The 23,452-nt window shown below is 37.1% G+C and overlaps 1 protein-coding gene across 2 annotated transcripts in view; it reads left to right on the forward strand.

Annotated features, from left to right (window-relative positions):
- Positions 1–23,452, forward strand: part of MRC1 (mannose receptor C-type 1) — a 53,165-nt gene that overhangs the window by 23,554 nt on the left and 6,159 nt on the right. For both annotated transcript variants that reach the window (XM_082046532.1, XM_082046533.1), the window contains exons 9-26: positions 2,527–2,637; positions 4,001–4,116; positions 5,831–5,979; positions 6,832–7,031; positions 7,491–7,615; positions 8,768–8,855; positions 9,772–9,916; positions 11,322–11,363; positions 11,485–11,648; positions 12,334–12,401; positions 13,942–14,042; positions 14,538–14,680; positions 15,425–15,539; positions 17,391–17,560; positions 19,263–19,365; positions 20,243–20,472; positions 21,532–21,697; positions 22,635–22,787. In XM_082046532.1, the coding sequence (XP_081902658.1) occupies positions 2,527–2,637; positions 4,001–4,116; positions 5,831–5,979; positions 6,832–7,031; positions 7,491–7,615; positions 8,768–8,855; positions 9,772–9,916; positions 11,322–11,363; positions 11,485–11,648; positions 12,334–12,401; positions 13,942–14,042; positions 14,538–14,680; positions 15,425–15,539; positions 17,391–17,560; positions 19,263–19,365; positions 20,243–20,472; positions 21,532–21,697; positions 22,635–22,787 (2,389 nt within the window). The remainder of the gene's footprint in view (positions 1–2,526; positions 2,638–4,000; positions 4,117–5,830; positions 5,980–6,831; positions 7,032–7,490; positions 7,616–8,767; positions 8,856–9,771; positions 9,917–11,321; positions 11,364–11,484; positions 11,649–12,333; positions 12,402–13,941; positions 14,043–14,537; positions 14,681–15,424; positions 15,540–17,390; positions 17,561–19,262; positions 19,366–20,242; positions 20,473–21,531; positions 21,698–22,634; positions 22,788–23,452) is intronic.

A 23,452-nucleotide genomic window follows, 5' to 3' on the forward strand; every position in this document is an offset into this window, starting at 1 on the left:
GGAGCACATAGCTGAGATTTTGTCTTGTGCTATTCTGTGCTCTTTAGTTACCCTCATCTGTTGGTGTGAAGTTTGGAGTTTTATGGTGTTGTACATGGTGCAGGAAGTATTAGAGAAGGTTGGAGGCTTGACAAGCATTTCATAATTTGGTTAGTACTTTGATAAAAGTAATAAGATTACTCTTGATATTCATAGTTCCTTGATGCAATATCTTATTTATTTATTTATTTATTTATTTATTTTCATTTTTTTGGAACATATAGGGTAGCTTAAATGCATCGGTAAAGCCATGATTTTTATCAGAATGACCTGACTGCTTTCAAAACAAGAGTTTCAATAAACAATAGCAAGGGACAGAATCTGTTTTGTGCCTCTCTGAGGATCTCGATGATATTTTCTGGTCAAGCCAAGTGTTATAGAATTTTGGAGAAATTAGATTCAGGTTAAAAATCCCTATTTGTGTACAGAAGCTGGGATCCACTAAATTCTAATTGTCTGCAAACTTAAGCAAATCACTTCTTGTCACAGTTTGAATTCTGGTCCCTGTTGTATTACTCTAGGAAAGGCACAGCAAGTTTCTCTTGTGAAATTATAGGAAAGACATGTCTGGTTAATTCCATAAGACTTCAGGAGAAAGGTGTGGAAGGGAGACACTGCAAGTAGCCCTGGCAATATCTTCTGGTGCAGGGCAGGAGCAGCGTGAAGTACATGGTACTCTGCAGTGCCAAGCCCTGAAAGAACCACTGTTGGTTTCCCTTATGTTTCCTTCCGCTCCATGTGGCCATTCATTGAAACCTACTGAATAAAGAAAGGGATGGAAAAATAGGAGTCATTCCTAGTTACCTGCTCACCCTTGCCCAGACTGAACCACTGGAACGCACAAGCAGTTCAGTTACAAGGAGACAAGAATAGTTACAGACACATACAGTGGTATGTGATTACCTGTATGTGTCTAGGCAGATCTGTTGATAAAAGATGACCTAAGATTATAAAAAGGGACCTAATATTTTGTTGGGTATTAAAATAGAATTAATTCAGTGCCCAAGGTCTCAAAGCATTAAGATTTGGACTCACTGGTCATGTTGTATCTGCCATGCTAAAAGTGGCAGCATTCAGTGCAGGCAGATAACTTGTGATCATTGCTCAGAAGTAAAGCTTCTGATGACAGGCTGGTATGCTTAACACTGTCGTCTAAAACCAGCTGAAAATACCGGTTCAGGCTGCTGGGGCTTGACTTGGGGAAGAAAGCAGGACTCCATCCTCTGGTAGACCAAGCCCTCTCTTCCTTCACCTAACATGTATCTGTCAGTACAGAAGGATATTGGGGTCCTCCAACACTGAATATGTATCTAAAACGCAGAGGCTTTTTTAATTCCAACAACAATAGATAGATACATTTAGCTATAAATAAAAGTAGCAGCTTGGTGTTCCATTCTGCTGCTTTAGAAGAGCTGTCATCCTTTCACTTGTATCAGCTCTCAAAAACAATATAGAAAGCATGATATAGATTTTGGCTGAAGAAATAAAGGGGGGTTTGATATGTAAAAGAGAAATCTGAAAAAGAGCAGAAGTCTTCAAGTATACATAGCTTGTTACAGAGGTTGCAATCAATTATTCCAATTGTATATTTAGTAAAAAGGAACAGACTACTTAGGGTGAGGGTTTTTGTGTGGTTAAGAACAGGTTCGCTGGAAGCCAGCAGGGATATTCAGAATAAACTACTTCCTCTCTCACTTTGAGGGGTCGGGGTAGAGGATGTTTGGAGATCTTCCAACTAAATATTTCTACGGTTATCAGAGTGTGAGCTGTTACAAAAGTGTTCCATACCCATTTCTATATGTGGCTGGTCTCTCTGCTGTTCATGTATGTAGCAACAGATAATTAACCTTCAAGGATAATTTAAAACAGGAAGCACCAGGGAGCAGCAAGGATCAGCTCCTTTGTAACAGGTGAGGAGCTACAAGCCAAGAGTAATAGCCCAGTTTGCAGGGACAGAGCCTGTCCCGCTGTCCTCAGGAGAGAGCAGGGCAGGTGGGGTAGGCAGCTGGTGGCAGACCAGAGCCTGCATCCAGGATGGCGAGGTGTGTCCAAGGTCAAAGTCAAACCAAGTAGATGAGTCAGGATCAGGTCCCGAGAGAGTAATGAGGGTCAGAAACAAACTAATGATTGCTGGGTAAGTCCACAATGACAAGGCAAGTTCAAGATTGAGCCAGGAAGACAGTGCAAAGATGAGGGTCTGGATCAACAAGGCCCATAGCCAGGTACAGACATTGCTGGAGCTGGAAACCAGTATTTCAGTTCCAGAATGGGCTGGGATTGAAGGCCCAGATCATAGCTTCAGCGGAGCCCCAGGGCCCATGCGCAGGCAGGTGGGTGGAGGCCCCAAGTTAAGACAGTGGGGGCCATTAAGGTCTATTGGTACCCTCAGGCCATTAATGGAAGGTTAGAAATTAATTATAACATAAACTATAACCTTTTTTGAAGACTAAATCCCACTTGACTGTTATGTTCTGTTCTTCTGTCCAGGATGGATTTTGGGCAGACCATTCTTGTGAAAAGAAAATTGGCTACATCTGTAAAAGGAAACCCATGTCAGAAGCTCCTGCAGAAGAGGAAATTGATGTGGGCTGCCAGAGAGTAAGTGAAGAAAAAGCTGTCTGATCTGAATAGCCTGCTAGGAAAGATTAAGAAGAGAAAATGCCACCTAGGTGACAGATAAAACAGGAAAAGTGAATTTTGTGTTGTCGTTATCGAACCAGTTGGTCTTCTCATTTCTATGGCAGATGGGATAGGTGATACCTAATAACAAATCTAGGCTCTGACTGTCATTTGACTTTTGATGCTCCCTTTCTTTTTCCAGAAACCAAAACACCTGTAGTCTTTACAACATGCCATTTTTCCCTGATTGGCATTTAAGCCTTGCTAAGGAATTTGCCCGTACCAGCAGTTGCTCTTCAGCTCTGCCTACAATTTTCTTCAAAATGAATCACAGCAGGAAGGGTGTGCTTGTCTACATACTGTTCTCAAGGCTTTGCTGTGGTCTCTGGCAGTCCTCTGTACTTTGAAGAATTTCATATGAGTGCCTCAGCAAAATGAATCCATTGTGCTCCTTCTGAACTGCTGGTGAATCTATTGTTTATTTGGTAATGCTTGCCTTCTGGTAACATAACTCTCCAAAAAGCCTATGGTAATTTGTTATGCCATAGGGAATCCTACAGGGTTTTTGTCATCCATGAAGAAATTGTCTTTTCTCCCAAGTCTGCTTTACACAGCTACAGAGAAAGCCCTTGGTGTTTATTCCCAGAATTTGTAGAAGAGTACGTTGGTACCTTAAAAATATTCAACTGTTGGAGAACATAAAGGGATCCTAATGCTTATGGATGTTGTCTTTGCCTAGAGCACTAAGTGCATGCTCATAGAAAAAAACTCTCATAGGTGAGAAACTGAAAAACATTAGAAGAAAATTTGTGTCAATTGTGGCTGGTCACAGCAAACTCTTCCTCTATAAATATATTCCTGAGATAATGACATTTGAATGAGAAAACGAGAGAGAGTGTAAATATTAGTTAATAATAAACAAATCTGTTTGAGGTGTCATTCTCTTTCTGAAAATTCTTATTCTCAGGCTGAAATTTGCTTCTCAAGAACATTCTCATGATTGCAGAATGCCTGGCTATGTGCTAGCTATTATATAATCCTATGCATTCATAAGTGGAATACACTGGTTAAAAATTCATTATATGTGAAAAATTGTTTTCTGAAACACAATTTAAAAAAAAAACTTTGATCCTGCCTTTTTCCGGTTTGGCTTTTTGAGTTCACTTTTTCCTTTGTCTAATGGTTAGCTGACAGTGGTATAAATCAGTTTTGTTGGTTTTATGTGGTGTGGGCTTTTTTGGTTTTTGCTTTTTTGTTTTGTTGTGTTTTTTTTTTTTTTCTTTTGGTGAAGAAGTTTAGAAAAGCTGCAAGATATGTGATCATTTAATGTTTATTTTGACAGGGTTGGAAAAGATATGGTTTTTATTGTTACTTCATTGGAAATACATTTGCATCATTTTCTCAAGCAAATCAAACCTGTGGAAGGCATCAGGCCTTTTTAGCAACCATTGAAGACAGGTATGTTATGGTCTGCTGGCATGAGGGGATCACATGAAGATTTCGCATCTAGTGTTACCCGAATATCAAAATAAATATTCATATCTGAACAAAAATCTTGTTTGAAAGGACAGCTAGCTGTAGATACAGAACAGGGGTGACCTTATTAATGTTTATAAATATATAAAGGGTGAGTGCCATGGGGATGGAGCCAGGCTCTTCTCGGTGGCAAACAATGATAGGACAAGGGGTAATGGGATCAAGCTGGAACACAAGAGGTTCCACTTAAATTTGAGAAAAAACTTCTTCTCAGTAAGGGTGACAGAGCACTGGAACAGGCTGCCCAGGGGGGTTGTGGAGTCCCCTTCTCTGGAGACATTCAAAACCCGCCTGGACATGTTCCTGTGCGACCTCACCTAGGCGTTCCTGCTCCAGCAGGGGGATTGGACTAGATGATCTTTTGAGGTCCCTTCCAATCCCAAACATACTGTGAAACTGTGAAACTCTTCGGTTTTTGCATGTATGTTCAAATCCAGATGTTCATTCTTTTTTTTTCTTTTTTTTTTTAGTAAAAATAGGTGCTGGCTATGAAATCAATATTGATATAGATGGTTATATCAAGGAAAAAAATTATGTCTTATTTTTCCTTAATAGTTGTGGCTTGAGGATGGGTTTTACTTGAGTGAGGGATGCAGAATCCAATTTTGATTATTAGATGAAATATGGCTCTGAATTCCTTTAAAAGGTAGTTCAAATGAGCAAGAGGATTTCATTTTCACCTATCTGGTCATCTCAGAATGGAGCTACTTTTTTAAAAAAATAAATAAGAAACCAAATGATAATAACAGTGTTTGGTACCTGAAAATCCATTACAATTCAGGCAGTATTCAGTGTGCACTAAATTTCTGAACAACTGGTGCACATTGTTGGATGTGGAATATTGTGAAATGTTGAGGAAAAAAAAGTTAGGATTAAGAAATTAAGCTTATTTGCAGTTGACTTGATGCTTTACACTTTATCTTACTTGTTTCTATATAGTCTAAATGTGTATGTTCTAGCGTGAAAGCTCTATCATGGATGGTAGCTCTCTAAGTATATATATCACTGTAGCTGTCATAAAAATGGTTTAACATTAATGTGGTCTTCAGACTATACCCCTTAACAATAAGGAGATACTTCTCTTTGCTTTGATTTCTTAAGAGCTGTTTGTTTAAACACCATAATGAACTATGGCAAGCTTTACCTAAACATAGGTTTGTTTCCCAAACATAAATTTTCCTGCATGATCATTGGATCTAATTTGCAGTGTTCTTTAGTTTGATAATTTAGTATCACTCTACTCTAGCCTCTACTTCTGTATATTTCTTCAATAATAATGAGATTGCATTTTTCAGTTTTGGATTTGCTTGAAACAAGAAGCCATTAAAATACAAGGGTAGTAGAAACTCTCACAAAATACAGTGGTTTTACACATAAGCCATGTCAGGTTTCTTCTTTCCCACCAATTTCATGTCTCTTTCTTTACTGGACATCCAAGGAGAAGACAGAATACTTTGGTATTCAAGCTTACAAAATATCTATTCTGTAATGTTTTGTTATATGCTTTGTTCGAGTAAATCCATCCAAGCTACACTTTCAAGAAGGTAGAGCAGTAATTCTGAAAAAATAACAAGTCTTTTACAACTTTCAAAAAGAAATTTGAGTATTATTTTAACGATCGTGTTCTTATGAACAGATACGAACAAGCCTATCTGACTAGCCTGGTTGGGCTGAGAACAGAAAGATACTTTTGGATTGGGCTTTCAGATGTAGAAGAAAAGGGAACGTTCAAGTGGACTAATGGCGATTCTGTCTTATTTACACACTGGAATTCTGAGATGCCTGGTAGGTATGGCTCTATACTATTTAATGAGTCCAGTGCCCAAAATACAGGGCTCACTACCTGATTTCTTTTTTTACTTCATTCCTCAGCCCTTGCTTGATGGTACAACAACTAATTACTCTCAAATGTATCTGGCTGCTTTCTTGAGCATGCAGTGCTGTTGGTAACTTCCTGCTTAGTGCTACAATGAGTTTTTAACGTGAGCTTGGGAAAACACTTTAAATTGAGATCAAGTTTCTGATTTGCATCTGTTCTGGGAAAGTTTGTGTCTGTACTACTCTGGAAGAGCAGTCTCTGCAGGCATACTGAGCCCTGCCAGCAAGTCCTGCCCATTCAGCCATGTCTCACAGTGCACTTGCTCCCTGTGTGTTCTGAGGTGTGTGAGATCACAGCATGCTTGAAGCATCTCTGGTCTCAGAGAAAATGGATTGTAGGAAAGGACAAGAGAGCCAAGGGAAGATTTCTGTTTAATCTTTTTTGGTTAATACTTTGCTAGATTAGTTGTGATTTCCTTATTTACTAAGTCTTGTTGATGAAAACATTGCTATTTTTTACTTTCTGATAAAATTGTGGGAGTGGGAAGTATTTTCATCTCTGACATGGTCACATCAGAAAGAGGATGGTCATCAAACTTCAAGGTTCTTGTGTATTGCATTTGCCTCTCAGGAGATCCTCTGATTTGTGAAGTGGCCAGCCCTCTGATGATTTTCATTGCCATTCTCTGCACCTGCCCTAACATTGGAAACATGTTTGACTCTATACAAAGACTTAATTTCTGTCAGGATAGAATACAAAGTTTTCTAAATCCTCACGACCCACAACTGTTGCTTTTGTGCATTCCTGTTTACAACCAGGAAGAAAGCCGGGCTGCGTTGCCATGAGGACTGGAATTGCTGGTGGATTATGGGATGTAATAAAGTGTGAAGAAAAGGCAAAGTTCCTATGCAAAGTGTGGGCAGAAGGAGTGACACCTCCACCTGTTCCTACAACAACTCCCATTCCCCAGTGTCCAGAGGGTTGGGACTCAAACAATCGTATAAGCTTCTGTTTCAAAGTAAGTATGTTGCTTATTTTTGCATTAAGGTAGTTTCTGTTTGCTGCATATATGTTCAATAAAAATTGGTATACATATGTCTTACTGTTTCATAAGCTTAAGTACAGATTGTGCATAGAGGTCATGTTCCTTTCTGTTGAAATGCTTATGGTTTTATTTATTCCATTAACATCTGATCTTCTGATCTTAATTTCCCATTTTTTATAGATTAGAAGTGCCTTCCTTGTAGTTTTTGTCTTGCAGGCTCCTGTCAGCAATGCAGTTTGCTAATTTGGCTTAAAGACACTCATACTGGGCCTGTGTTTCACATAGGTCAACACTCATAAACCCTATGTTCAAAGTTTCTGTAACCGTCACAGAACAAGTTAATTGTAAATGAATTCCTTTTGGGTAGCTGATGTTTCTTGATCTTGTGATCTGTATTGCCTGTTTTGTCTGATTGCAAAATTCTCTCTTCAGCCTTTTTCAAGAGGAGAGGAAAAGAAAACATGGCTTGAATCTCAAGAGTTTTGTCGAGCTATAGGAGGAGATTTGGCCTCCATTAATGGTAAAGAAGAACAGCACGTGATATGGCGTTCTATTTCGTGAGTATCTGTAGTGTAGCCATCAATTCATTTCAATTAGTGTCTTGATCTTTCTGGAATATTTCATTTTAGGTGTATGTTTTTACTTCACTAAAAGCCTGTCTGTATTCATTATCTGCATCTGTATCAAAAACAGAGCAAAAAAGCAGAGTTGATGAAATACCAGGAATTGTATGACTAGTGTCAATCACCCCAGAAGCTAATGCTAAAAGGAGATTGGCAAGATATCTAGTTGAGGCAACATTTATTGTCTGATATGAAAACATTTACTGTGATTTGGTGATACTATAAAATTAACACAGATGCCTGTTGTCTTCCCATAAGCAAGCGTACAAATAGGGTAACAGTCATGATATAAATCTGGTCATTGTGTTCATCATTTGTCATTTTTATGAACTAATCAGATAGCAGAAGCAACTTCAGATTCATTTTTTCCTACACAAGTAATGTAAATAAGGTTAGTAAGTCTTTGAACTGTAAAAAGCACGTGTAAGATTTCTCAATGAGATCGAATACTCTTAAAAAGGTAGCACTTGCAATATGACCTGGATAGTCTCAATGAACTTGTATGTTGCTGTCTAACTAGGAAGCAAGACTCAAACATTGCAGCCTTGCAAAATGCTACAACCGTACCAGAATCCCAGCTGTGTACTTATAGTAAGAAAGAAGTTTCAGATGCTGCATTACCACAAATTGACTCAATAAATTCAGATAAATCAGTAAAGTATGTCTGGCTGCAGACAAGAATTAGTTTAAGGTGCTATTTTTTAAATGTGATTCAACTACAGCAAGTAACTTTTTGTTTGGAAGCCATAAGTGCCTTTACAGAGAAAATGGAGAGTTGATAAGTGGGACAACAATAGCCGTTGAACCATTTTACCAAAATAGTAAGCCATCTTATTTTCAGAAGTTGGATTGGATCTCAACATTTTCTTGGTCAATATTTCCATCTGTCTGAGTTAATGTATAGTGATAACTGCTAGAAGTGGTTGCTTTTATTCAATTTTCATCCTGGTTGGTTTTGTTTCTAGCAACTTTATGGATTGTTTTTATAGAAAGTGATAGATTATTTAAAATATTGTAATGCCCTTATTACTTTTCGTTTTATGTTTAAACTTCTTATAAATGGGACTTTTAAAAAAATTTTTTTAGGAAGAATGGCTTTTACAACCAGCGTTTCTGGATGGGTTTATATTACTTGAATCCTGATGATGGCTTCATTTGGAGTGACGGATCTCCAGTGAGTGATTCAATTTTCCACAGCTGTTATTTTGCATTCCCTGTGCTTCTCAAGTGTGTGTGGTGTATGTTTTTTGTGTAATTTTATGCTTAATCTTAACCCTCCACTGTGTCCTGTTCTCTTTAGGAATGCTTCTGAATAGCAGTTTCATGGTTTGATTTTTTTTTTTGGCTAAAACATACTGAGTTTTTATAAGAAAATGTGCATTGAATCAACAAGAAAATTCATGTAGACTAAAAGATATTTTTATAAATACAAATAAGAAGTAAAACAGTAAAATAGTCCATCTTTAGTATTTCTATTCTTTGCTAATTAGATCTTTATCTGAAATGGCCCACATTCCATGGAGCTGAAGGTGACTGTTTTATGCCAGCACAACTTGACTATACTTTAGACTACAAAATGAAAATGTAGAAACAAAACTAGTTTTGGAGATGTGGTTATATTTGATGCAAGGTTGGTTAAAATACATTGATAGAAATTTACCATACAGAAAACTGAAATTGGAATTCCTACAAGAAAATTGGAAGTAATATTTTTCTGAAAAAAATGCCAAGACTTTTGTTGTGTCTTGATAATATCTTACTGTTTTACTCACCCAGGATATTTACTTAATTTAACATGCCCAGTCATTGTTCTTAGATGAATTTTACAGAATTTAAGTCCTACAAAAAATGTCAATTTTCTTCTAAGTGTGATCAGTAACAACTGTTATCTAAGCTGCAGTCCAGTGGCAATCTGAAAAAAAAAACCCTGAAATGTCAGCATTTGCATGGGGAGATTCTGGTTTCCTCTTACATAAGTTTTTAAACAGGCAATAAGAACAAATTGTTGGTCTGTGGTTTGATGTCTCCTCCCTCTCTCCATTATTTTCTTTCTATATAACAGAATCTTTCCCAAATATTTTCTGTCATAGGTGAGGTATGAAAACTGGGGCTTTGGAGAACCCAATAATTATCAAGGAATTGAACTTTGTGCAGAAGTCAGTGGTGATTCCAGCATGCTATGGAATGACAGGCACTGTGATTATCTCTATGGGTGGATTTGCCAGATAAGAAAAGGTATAGCTTACTCCTGTGTATTAGTATCAAAAGAAAAGATTTTACTCAATTCTTCCCTTAACTTTAAAAAATAAAAAATTTCAAACCCTGTTTGTTAGAATGGTTCCCTGTGGAATGTGCCATATCAAAGTGTTATAAGGATTTCCATGTCTTTGATGCATTTAAAGATACAGAGTCTTCGGTGCCCTGCTGGGACTTCTCACTGATCTTTCTTTATGATTTCAGAAGGGCGAATGTGATACTTGAAAAATAGGAAGTGTTACTTTGAATATTCTCTTTCACTTTTGACTTTTCAGAAGTTCATACCTTCTCCAATGAATAACTTGAGTTTCAAGTCATTAGAAAACAGTTTGCAAATCAGTTCACATACTTGCATTTTTATGTGTGGAAACTGTCTCCTGTACTTGGCTCAGGTACTGTTTTGTCAGCTAATTGATTCTGTAGTTGCAAGATGGAACCTGGTTTTGAAATAATTTATTTTGCTTTGACTGGGTTTTATATTCATATTTTGGTTTCTTGCTAAATTCTCTTCAGATCTGAGTTTGGAGGCTTTTTACTTTGTGAAGACATAAAGACAAAATTTTTAATTTGAGACGATCTTGAGTTCCACAACCAGTGCATCTACCTAAGTTTAGGTATTTCAGAAAGTGCTCATTTAAACTTTTAACGACATTCTTATATTGACAATAAATACCAGCTCTACTTTTTATTGGTAAAAGCAGAGAATGTTTTATTAAATGCTGTTATCTGTGAGATTATATTTTAGTACAAAATAAATTGGTAAACCTGTAAGACAGAGATATCCTCTATTAGAAGTTGTTCGCCTGAGGTGCTAATGATGCTACCCAGGATGTCATCTCCATGATGCCAAGGCAAAAACAAACAGGGGAGTTCTTTAGCCTGGAGCCTTCATTTCAGAAATGACCAGTTAATTTCTTACCTCATTCTGTAGTAGTTGGGGCACCACAGAAGAATATAGCGCTGCCTGCATTCTTGCTGCCTCTGGTTTAAGCCAGAATTCATGTATAAGTGACCTGGGCACAGGAGGGAGAGGGAGATATGGGACCGTCTTAATAGAGTTAACGCTTTGTGATAGAATATTTTCTGCATCCAGTAAATACCAAAATAATTACTTAATTCAGGCAAATTTCAAGGTGTACTATTATATCTTGCACTTTAGGAACAACTTATATTTATAGCCCCAGGGAGAAAGAATATGTATTTAAAATTGAATAGTACACCAAAAGTAAGAATAAGCCTATTTAGTTCCTTCTGTTTTTTGGTGTTAAATCCATTGGTGATTGTAAAATTCAATGCCAATAGAAAAACATGCTTATGAATCATAGTAAATATTTTCTCTTCCAGCTGAAAGTGTACAATCATATTAAGTATTTGTTTCTTACAGGGGCAAGTGTAAAGCCTGAACCAACAGAATCTCCTGTACCCAGTAAGCGTTATTGCTATTACTGTTCTTGTGTGTGTGTGTTTAAAAGCACTTTTAAAATTTTAGTAATGACAATGTCTTGTATCTCAGGAACAATGTAGTTAGCTTACCATTTATCTTACAGAATACAAGACTACTGAGGATGGATGGATTATGCTTGAGGACAAACAATATTATTTCAGCACGGAGAGTGTTCCTATGGAAAAAGGTCGGGAATTCTGCAAAAGGAACTTTGGAGACCTTGCCGTCATTGAAAGTGAAAGTGAAAGAAAGTTCCTCTGGCGATATGTAAGAAAAATCATTAGTACTATGGAATAAATCATCCAAAACAAGTGAGCATGGGCACAAATCCTTTTCACCCTGCCGTTTTCCCTACACGTGTTATGATAGTGAAATTGCAGTAGCATTAAGCCAGATTAACATGAAAAACAAACTCAAATATTTTTTCTAGATCGTTTTGTAGCTGAGATGAGGATAATTTTGGATTGGTGTTTTGTATAGAAATTAGCACAGTAAGCATTAAGCACATAATTATCTGCTTTTCCTATTCAATGTGGCAGGTACACCACATTATATCTATCTGCAACTGGTAGGGTGCTCAGGTAAACCTTAATGCTTCTAATTGACCTGTGGCTTCATTTTAGCAAGAAGTGTTATACTTGTGAGCTGTGATTCTGTAAGGCAGGTGAGTTAACTGAAAGTAGTTTATCAACAGATAAACTCAAGATATCTTAAGTAGTGATCAAACCAGATATTGGCGTACCTAGCTTTTGATCCTGTCAGTGCATGTGGGGTGTAGTCCACCTAGCAGCCTCTTTTTGGTCCTCAAGTTTGACCCTTCGCCTCCTAATCCTTGGAGAGGGAAATATAATTATGCAGGAAGAACAACTTGACATATACTACTCATTATTAACATAATAGATTTCTGTGATAAAAAGAGGACATTTATGCAATTTTAATCTTTACATTCTAGATCCTGAAAAATGGCAAAGAGGATTCATATTTTATTGGTTTACAGCTGAGTGTTGACCAACGGACAAGGTAGGCCAGCTGAATCCATCAAGTTTGCGTTGTGCTTTAAAATAAAGAAATCCACTGAGTGGAGCAAAACGAATGAAGTAATTGAATGAAATTGTGGCCTGTCAAAGCAAATGAGAATGGTTTTCCTCTGAATTCTGTGGAACTTCCACAGTTAGTGTTTTTTGATTATGAAGGTCACAAAAATGTATTCTGTAGTAAATATACCATAATGTGCTATTACGTTTAGCCTGCTTTTTTTTTTTTTTAAATTCCATTTCTGTTGTTAGGTATTCTCACACTAGTAATAGTACTGTTATTCTAGATTTGATTATAGCAGGAAAAAAGCTTGATTTGAATTTTACCCTCAGCTGTTGTCTACCTTGTCCATACTCCAGTAAAATATAGCTAATACAGAATAATAGAATCATAGAATAGTTTGGGTTGGAAGGGACCTCCAAAGGCCATCTAGTCCAACCTCCCTGCAACGAGTAGGGACATCTTCAACTAGATCAGGTTGCTCAGAGCCCCTTCCAGCCCAGCCTTGAACGTCTTCAGGAATGGGGCATCTACCACATCTCTGGGCAACCTGGACCAGTGTTTCACTACCCTCATTGTAAAAAATTTCTTCCTAATGTCTAACCTAAATCTCCCCTCTTTCAGTTTAAAACCATCAGCCTTTGTCCTATCGTAACAGACCCTGCTGAAAAGTCTGTCCCTATCTTTCTTATAGGCCCCTTATAAGTATTGAAAGGTGGCAATAAAGTCTCCCCAGAGCCTTTTCTTTTCCAGGCAGAACAGCCTCAACTCTCTAAGGAATTTTTAAAAAGCATTTCCTGTTGCTACTGGTGAAATTTTTTGTTTGTAGAAGACCAACTCATTTTCAAGCAAATAGAATTTCTATTTGACACCACTGGAAGCTAGAATATATCCATAAATTGTAAAACTTGACTTATTCTTTAACAATATAAAAGGATTAATTTTGTTTTTATAAGTTTACATCAGGTCTGTTAGATTTGGAAAGTTCTGCTTTACTGTTTAAGATTTTTGTAGTATGTAGGACCAAAAAAGTTAGCTCAATAGGTTGTGGATTTTCAAAGGACATAAGGCACATCATCACAGGAATTTCCTCACTGGTGGTTTGTCATGCCCTTTTCCTCGGCATGGGGGAAAGATCAAGCATTCTACCAGTGTTACGAATGTGATCTCTTATCTCTGTAATAGGCACAGGGAATGTATGATTTCAGGTAAATGGTGAGCATCTGGGCTCTCTCACGCTGAAATGATGTCATGTTGACTGGAATGATTATTTTGAGTATTGTCCTATCAGTTGCAAAAGTGTCAGCATATTGCTTAAGTGCAGAGTAAACATAACTTCAACACATACCCTATGCCTTTGCACAGAAAGTTTCCTGCAATTGGCAGAGGCAAATTGAAAAAAAAGCCTTATCTTTCTTAGACTGTGTACAACCATGTTAAACATATTGCAAAATTACTTTTTATAACATGGAACCAATTCTATTTTTATGTTAAAGAGGTTTTTTCTTGAATTGTTTTTCTTAAGCTGGATGGATGGCACTCCGGTGAATTATTTGGCATGGGCACCACATGAACCTAACTTTGCAAATAATGATGAAAACTGCGTAGTTATGTATAAGAATTTAGGTGAGTTTTGCATGTTTGTTCCTGAATGTCACTATTTATGTGTTTGTGTCACAACTTTTTTTTTTTTCTTCTGAGAGGCACCACTTCCCCCCTTTTTTGTTATTTTGCAAAATGTTATAGAAGTAGACCATAGTATTATTTTCAGGACTTAATAGTTTTGTGCTCTTGTATTTGCTTTATACCTAGCATAGGGGAGCTCTGATAGAGGTCTGTAGTTGTGATTGCTATACAACTGTTTTATATTTTTTATTAAAATTGGCTTAATGTGCCACTATAAAATCAATATTTCTAGTACCTGGTTCTACTCTGCGTTTAGTATTCTGTAATTACAGTGTGTATAAAGTGACATATAAAATGATAATAAACTGAGAGACTCTGGGGATTTGATCTTGTCTTTCAACTAAAAGCATTTGGTGTAACAATGAGTGAAACTGATTTCCATTTAACTAACTCTGGATGTGGTGTCATACAGTTCCCCATTTATCTTACCTTCAGGATTTTGGAATGACATAAACTGCGGTTACCCAAATCCTTACATATGTGAAAGGCACAACAGTTCAATTAATTCAACTCTTCCTCCAACAACATTTTCAACTCCAAGAGGATGTCATCCAACTTGGCTTTCCTTCCATAATAAGGTACCATAACAACTACAGCACATGTTAGATGTTTGGTAAAGCATTAAATAGAAAACAAGAGAATTATTTAATAATATTGTTTCTTATTGAAGTAAAATACTAATTTTTTTTTTTTTTTTTGCAGAGAGCTTTTTGACTCCTGCATGCTTTTCTTTGTTTGTCCATCTACTGTTTTGCAGGAAAGGTGCTTTTCTGATGCTTCTAATGAAGTGGCAGATGAGCATATACAGTTGCAGTTGATGAAGTCATTCTCTCGTCATCTCTTCAAACCTTTTGATATGCATTTCCTAAAGAGTTTAGACTAAGAGTTCCTAAAGTATTGATGCTTTGATCTTGTTTTTTAACCAAACCATAATGCTTTTTTGTTACTGACTACATTTTGTGTTCCTTAACTTTACCAGCATGCTATGCTTTGTAGACTCAAATAGACAGACTAACATCAGTCACATATAACTTACTACTGGTAGCTGACTGCCTATAAAAAATCAGGTTTTCCTTATTTTTAGGGATCTCAGATCAAATCTAGTATGTTGTGCTGAGCAAAACACTTTCTTGAGACCTTTAATTTTATATAGAGCAAGGGCCAGCACAAAAAGCTCATTTTAAACTGAATGTGGTTTTTTTTTCAGATAAATGCATTATTTTACTGCCTTTTTTCCATCTTGTTTGCTTGAAGCAGAGGTTTTCAATCTTTGAGGGATATTCAAGTAAATATAATACATAGAGAATTTGTTCATGTTTTAGTGTTACAAAATATTTGGATCTACAGAAGATGAACGTGTCACTTGGCATGCTGCACGAACAGCTTGCATGAATTTAGGAGGAAACCTGGCTACTGTCCCTAATGAACAAGTGCAAGGTACTGTGTATAGTGTTGTAGCAGCTAGATGAGATGACATACAAGTTTACAGAATGGCTGATATATTTGTGTGAATATGGATAGGATTTGAACAATGACTGCACATCTGATTTTTGTCCAATACATATAATTTTTGGAAATTTCCAATGAAGTCTTCATCTGAATCTAGCAAATTAAATGTTGGCTTAGATATATATATATATGCATGTATATTGTCCTTGCAGCCAAGGCAGTGCTTTTTCTGCCTACACATGAGAACAGCTGGACCCAGCAAGTTCCATTCCAAATAATGTAGTTTCACTAGGTGGCATTAACTCCCTGCATGGCTTTCCTTTTAACTCAAACAGAACACTATTAGGATCAGAACTTGCTGTCTCAGGGCAACTTGATGTAGAAGTTTGCTCATGGACCTACCCATAATTCAACACATCGATGTACCAGGAGCTAATTTTAATGAACCTAAGAGCTGCATCCCTGACTGGGAGAGAAGAGCAGAGGGAATTTGCCTCATGCTTGAATAAACATGGCACACATTGAAATTAAATTTTGGGAAGGCTTTGATAGATGTCAATAGCACCCTCTTTTTAGAAATATTGTTTTATACTACAGTGATGAGAAATAGATGTTGCACAACACATACTGCCTGTGAACTCAAAAGTACATACTAAAAAATCAACCATTGTAAAACAAGTCTGGGTAGTATTCTGAGCCCAAATAGTTTAAATTTAGGCTGCTAACATGAACTTAGTACTCGTGATGTTTTCCACATGTGAAGAATCAAACTTTCGCTTTTCAAACAAAGTTAAAATCTTATCCAGCAGAATTTCTGTAGTACAGATTTCAGGCGGTTCATGCACAGGGCTTGAAGCCTAGGTAACAGGGAAATGAGCAATAAAGCCATTAGCACAAATCTATTGTTATTGCTGGCAATGTAGGCATAAAGGCTTGAGTTCCTGTTACGTTTTCTGGCAGAACAGCAGTGCTGAAATTTGGCAAAGAAATCTACAGGGTTCAGTTCTGGAAGTGTAAGTTGCATTCGTTTCAAAAGACTAAAAGGAGGTGAATGGTTGATAGAGCAGACAGAAATTCATCTGTTGGTTACAGAGAAAAGTAAGCTCATAACAATGACTGTAGCAGTTGGCAAAAGCCATGATGTGTTCATTTTATCACGATGTTTGATGAATTGTGGATTAGTGGGTTGATGAACACTAGCTGACCCAGCCTGCTCTATTTGTGAGCTGGAACACACGAGCACCTCCCTGGACTGTGCAAGGCTCTGCTAATTGGTTTGCTTGTGATGAATAGTGCTGTTGAGACTCATTTGATGAGTGTCACTTGCGCTTTCTGCTCCCTGCTAAGACAGCACAGGCTGTTGCCCACGTGTCCCAGGTGGAGGGGAAGGGCACAGTTCTGTAACAGCACTGCTGGTGCCATGCACAAGTGGCGGGTGCTCAGTGGTGCTGTCTGATGCCATTGAATGGGAAGCCACTCTGGTGGGATTATCAAAAATACATGTGCTCTGCACAGCTGTATATTTCTAAGTCAATTGGATTGAAAAATGTCTCCAGACATTATAAAAAGCACTTCTGTCATGCTTTTGGGATTCATCCCAGTACCAGAATAGATACTTAGCTGAAGTATTTTGCCCAAAGCCACAGTTATATATCTGTTTCCCTGTTCATTAAACTCAAAAGTCACCTCCTTTTCATCTCACCTGCTTGTGTTGTCAACAATGAAATGTTCTGTATTTCAGGAAAAATATTTAATATCACCGGTCTCAGTGAGTCCAGACATTTCAGTTATCCTTCATTAAAAGTATTTATCTTTTTCTTTGCCTTTATTTTACTCTAGCTTTCCTCACCTTCCACATGAAAGATTTTGTTACTGATACATGGATTGGATTAAATGACATAAATCATGAAAGGGTGTTCCTCTGGACAGATGGAACAGGAGTTTACTTTACAAACTGGGCCAAAGGCTTCCCATCAGGACATGCAGATTTCTACTCATATGAAGGCCAGGTAAATAGCAACCACAATTTGTTCACTGAAACTTGATTTTAGATTGCATTTATGCATTTGTTAGGATTTGAGACATGTTATTGCTTGATTTAGTACTTTCATACTTTTCTACATGCCAAATATAATTCCAAATAGAGTGAATGGTTTTGAGCCCTGGGGCATTATTAGCAGGTGACAGGATCTGTGGAGTGCTCAGACAAAGACTGATTTCAGATTCCTGTTTTGTGTGTCTGTGAAGGTTACACTGCTTCTGTGTTAACCCCACTTTCTCTCATAGGCTCTGGTAAAGAGGACAATGGAATTTTTGCCTTGTGGCATTTGCCCCAAAATCCCACTGAACAAGCACACCCTCCCAGACCTCTGACCACAGTTCTGCCTGAACTTAGTGGCTTTCCCAGTTGGCGTCTAGCTTGCAAGGGACACTTATAAGCATTCCCGTCCAACAGCCATGTCTTATGTTTGCAGAAAGGATGTTTCTATATAAAGACAGCCTTACAGTTGTTTTTTTTTTTTTTTTCTTAAATAAAAAAAAAAATCACTTCTCCTATTTCTCTGTCATACAAACTGACCTGATAGGTCATAGAGTTCCTCTCTGATCTTACGTGTTTAGTGTGCTGTGGAACTACAACACATTATAGTACTAGCTCTATTTCGTTTGAATGCCAGTTTTAATATAGAAATCTTATTTCTTCCTGTTTGTGAAAGTAGCAACTCTGAGTTTCTTATCTCTAATGGAGAGAGAAAACTGGGAGGATTTTAAGTCCAAAAGAGAAAGCATATTTAAAGCGTTAGTTCTGGGAGGAACAATATATATTTTTCTCTTTTTATGAAAAAATAATAGGATTTTTATGAAGTCTCCTGTGAAAACTTTTAAAGTACCTATTTTATAAATTTCAGATTTATTTTTAAGTTTACTTGACCTTAATTAAAAATACATTATCATAGTTAATACAAAATACTATGCAACTGTGCAGTTCGAAATATTTAAATCGTAATGCATTTCACTCACAAACGCAGTGTTTCTCTCTGCATCTCCTCCTGGGCAGCAAAACCAACCAAATAAATAGAATAAAATAAATACAGATGCCTCATTGCACAAAACCATTTGTACACATGCAGCTTTTTGCATTCATCACTGTTTGTTTCATACATGCTAACCTAAGTTCTAGCTATTGTGTCAATGTCAGGGAAGATGAAAGGTCACTGTAAGGGTGGTACTGACAGATCAATTGCTGCCTTTGGGCAGGAGCACTTCTCATTTTGCTGTCTATAGTATTACAGCTCGCAACAATAAATTTGAAGAGACTGATATGTCAGAAATGTTGCATTGCCCATGGAGAGTGCAGGTTTTTCTGGGGCAAAGTTAACCAGTCTTTTCTCCAGTAGTTGATTTCTCTTATCTTTAAATTGGCTGTGGCTTTCCTTCTCTCCATGCACTATGTCTGGAGATATGAGAATACTGGAATTTCTCTCGTCTGCTTATCCACCCCAATGTTGCACAAGAGAGACCAACATTAAGAAATTTCTTAAGCACAAGAGGAACAGAACCTTCACATGATAAAACTTATGCTTTTAATTGTTAGAAGGATACAAGTATGAAACTACAGCATCACTTGTGTCTGAAGGTGTGAAAGGGGGACAAAAGTTTTGTATTCACTGCTTCTAGCAATTTGTAACTAATTTTGTATCTTTTTGCTCTGAGGCTGATTGTGTTGTCATGAGAAACAATCCTGTTAAAGAAGCAGGGAAGTGGGCTGATGAGACTTGTGGTAACAACAGAGGATATATATGCCAAATTAATGCAGGTACTTGTCTTTTTAGTTGAAACACAATCAAACATTATGTTTTTTCAGGGTGTGTGGATTTCAACATCATTTCACTTCCAACAGAGATGTATCCACAAATTGTTTTTCAGGCAGGAACAAAAGGGCCGTATGTGTCAGAGGTCCAGTTAGTGTCACCAGTCCCAGCTGACCCTTCCCAGTAACTGCCATGTTGCTGCCTTCCTGAGCTGGAATTTGTATCTGCATCTTTGTGTTTAGTATGACCCTTGACATAATATTTGTTCCATGATTTTGTCTGTCGTTTTCTGAACACATTGGCTTTCAAACAAGTTCTGGAAAACAGTGACTTGTACACATAGCATGAACTGTCTAGAGTGCGTCTGTAATGCACCCGTGTGAAACCTGAGCTTCAAAAAATTCAAAATTCAGCTCCAAAAAGAAAATTAAAGAGCAGCAAAACCATGGATTTAAATATCTGATTGATTTTTAAGGACTTGTCTGTTGTGCAGTTTTCCTGTTCTCTGGAAAAAAAAAATGTTAGAAAACAACACAGTTTCTGCAAAGCATTTATTTTGATGAAAAAAAATATTAAAGAAATTGTGACTTAATCTAAACCTAATTCATTTCAGTAACACTATTCTGGAGAATTTTAAAGAATGTTCCTTTACTCTTTTTCAGAGATTACTTTAAGTGCTCTTTTCCTTTCTTCAGCTTTGTAATTTATTTTTACTACTGATTTTGGCCTAAAGAATAGTGCATCTAAACCACGCTCTTCAAAAGTCAGGGAATATGGAATAAAAAAAAAAAGGCTTTTTGTGAAATCTATTTGCAACCATAGTGAAATCATAATCCCCTTTTGAACAAGTATAAGGGTCTTTTTTCATCCTTTATTTTACAGATGCTGAGTTTCTGCCTTCTACAAGTTCATCCCCATCCAGCATTACCCGTCATGGTAACAATAGTTATTTTTTCGTCCTTACCAAAATGAATTGGGAGGATGCACGAAAAAACTGCAAACATGATCAATTTGACCTTTCTAGCATCTTAGACCCCTACAGTCATTCGTTCCTGTGGCTCAAGATATTAAAGTATGGGGTGCCTGCATGGATTGGTCTTAACAGTAATGTGGTAAGAACATCGAACTAATTGTACCTGATGCTGCTTCTCTTATGGGCAAATCAGGAACTGAAAAGTCTTATTGACTAACATATTAGTTTATATATTGGTCCTAAATACTTCTGTGTGTTGTCAGATATACAGGTAGGAATCTACCCTCTTCCATCACTATGATTAATTTTTATGTATTTCACATGTTTTTAACACTTCCTGTGATTTGACACTCTCTGCACTTCAACAAGATTTTAATCTTGAATTATCTCTTTGTATATATGATGTATTTGAGATAAAATCCACATATCTTAAGATATACAGTGGAAAAAATGTTGTTCTAAGTAATAATACTTAATTTTCATAAATAGAATAAGGTGCTGTTGCTATGACTTTTTCAACATTTTTGATGATAGCCAAATAATCAACTGGTGTACCTAATTTAATTTTGTCTCTCCTCTCGCTGTTCTTTGATATTTTGATACCCTCTGGATGTGAAAATATGCCATCCTTTCTTTTTGGTGCAGACACTTACCCCACATTCACTCCATTTGACTGTGCACATGAAAGAAATACAAATGAGTGAACCACTTCCTAAATGAGCCCACCACTTCCTAAAAACCAAAAGATTCCCCTAACCTAATTAACAGGCTGATTCACTGAGTTCACCATCTTTAGTGGGAAATGATTAAGTTTTTAAATATATTTTAAGTTAAAATAATCTACACTTCTTGAAATTTTGGGGGAAACAGAGAGTACAAAAGTTGGTCACCAGACTTTTACTCTTACAAATAATTTTAAATTAAATTTTTATTACTGCCAATTTTGTTATGTTCAATATTAATTCAAGGCCACTTACTCTGCATTTCCTTTTTCTGGAAAGCATTTGTTGTGCAGCTGCATTTTTCAATGAATAGCTGCTTGCCACAACATAAATTTAAAAGTTTGAGCCATTTGTGTTTGTTATTGATTTCTAAAACAATGAAGTTCTAGCACAGAGTGCTGCATAGACAGACATTTGACTGACGAAGGAATGGCTAATGCTTAGAGATTGATTCTGTTGATTTGTTTTGTTCTTAGACCAATGGGCGTTACCAATGGGTTGATAACTGGAGAATGATGTATACTAAATGGGCTCAAGGGGAGCCAAAGCAGAAAATAGGCTGTGTCTATCTAGATGTTGCTGGAGCATGGAAGACAGGATCCTGCAATGAAAGTTACTTCTCCATTTGCAAAAAACCTGATGGTAAGAACTTGAATCTAACCATTGTCATTCCAGTGATTCACTCTTTAGAGTTCATCGTGCTGGGTTGTCTGCTGATATAAACTGGTGTATATGCTGGTTTGTATTTCAAGTGCTACATGGATGAAATCATTAAAATTTACTTGGGTTGAATGAAGCTGCTTTAAAATGAGGCCTACATATAGTAAAAAAGAGCTAGTGTGACTGTGAATAGCTATCACCTCACATTAATGAAGTTCGATATATTTCGCAAAGCTCAGACTCACATTATGCTGCTATTTATTCCGATAGTCAGCAAGCATACAAGACCAAAAACCTCAACCATCAAAAGGTAAGGAATGCTGGGCTGTAGTCACACAGGTGTGGTGTTGAAGGGGGAAGAGCTGAATGACCAGGTCATAAGGTGTCACAAGGAATGTTTGCTTTCTGGCTTTTCTTTTTATAACTGAATAACAAACTACAGGTGGTATAGAAATATTTAAGGATACTTCTTCAGGCCACCTTCTGTTCTTGACCTGAAACTCCTGTTGCTGTAATCTGATAGTGCCTTCTGCATTCCATGATATTAGCTCACAACCCATATGACGAAGTTCATATGGGCCCTAGTTCACCAAAGCAGTCAGGTGTGAAAATACGCTTGTGACTAACAACTTGTCCTGAACTTAAGAATGTGTAAAAAGGAAAAAGCATGCTTGGATTCTTTGCTACATTAGATTTTTTTGGGACTACAGTTGCAGTACGTTTTGTTCATAAATTTGGCACTTTTTCCAATTATTATGTTGTAGCAAGCAGTACAGACTACCAAGATTACTTTTTTTAAAGATCTGAGTTTTCCAATATTTGGTTAGAATAATCCATTCATGACAAAAAAATGTATAAGAAGCTGTTTTGTTTTTTTTTTAATGTTGTACTTTCTTTTTTATTTTTATTTTTTAAACAGTTCCAGCTCCCACTGAGCCCCCTCAGCTCCCAGGAAAGTGCCCTGAATCAGAAGGGCACAAGTCTTGGATCCCTTTCCGAGGTCATTGCTATTACATAGAATCTTCATCTACTAGAAATTGGGCCCAGGCATCTTTAGAATGTCTTCGATTGGGTAAGTATCCTCCTTAATCGAAGAGTACAACTTCAAGACTTGTTTATCCTCTCTGTGGAAAACTGAACATGTTCTATGCATTCTTGTGATTCCAAGGATGATCCGAGTGTTGGACATGACAGTAGCATCCAATTACTGCCTTCATTTGGGAGGAGATGGGCAAAAACTGTCTACCAGTCCATACACTGTCTTTCATGTGTGTGAGACCAGGCATTAGACAGGCTGTGTGGCCTGGAGTGGAGATTACAAAAGTGGAAACTTTGTCCTTTGACCCTGCTAGCAGGTAGTCAGCCTCATCCACAGCAGTTATGAAATCTTATTTTAGTGGCATTTCATATCTTTTGTATTCCTCATCTAATTTGCCCCTTGATTATTGCAGTTTTATGTCACCAGAATGAAAGTTACAGCTCTCTAGGCTGGAGAATATATTAGTAAACTAAGGTTGTTTTGTTGTTTCATTCTTCCAACTTCCTACTCTGGGAAAGTCACGTAAGATTCATTATGCTGAACTTGATATGTCTATAACCATGGTGTCTATAGCATTGATGGCAATGTGACTGAGGTGTCTAACCTCCTGTTAGAGGATGCAGAGATCTTGTTCATGCTGTCAGTGGAACTGAATACAGCTTCATCTTCACTGGAAGAATGTATTGACATTTGGTTAG

The sequence above is a fragment of the Streptopelia decaocto genome (genome assembly GCF_964273445.1).
Source record: "Streptopelia decaocto genome assembly, chromosome: 2".
In the NCBI taxonomy this organism is placed as follows: Eukaryota; Metazoa; Chordata; class Aves; order Columbiformes; family Columbidae; genus Streptopelia; species Streptopelia decaocto.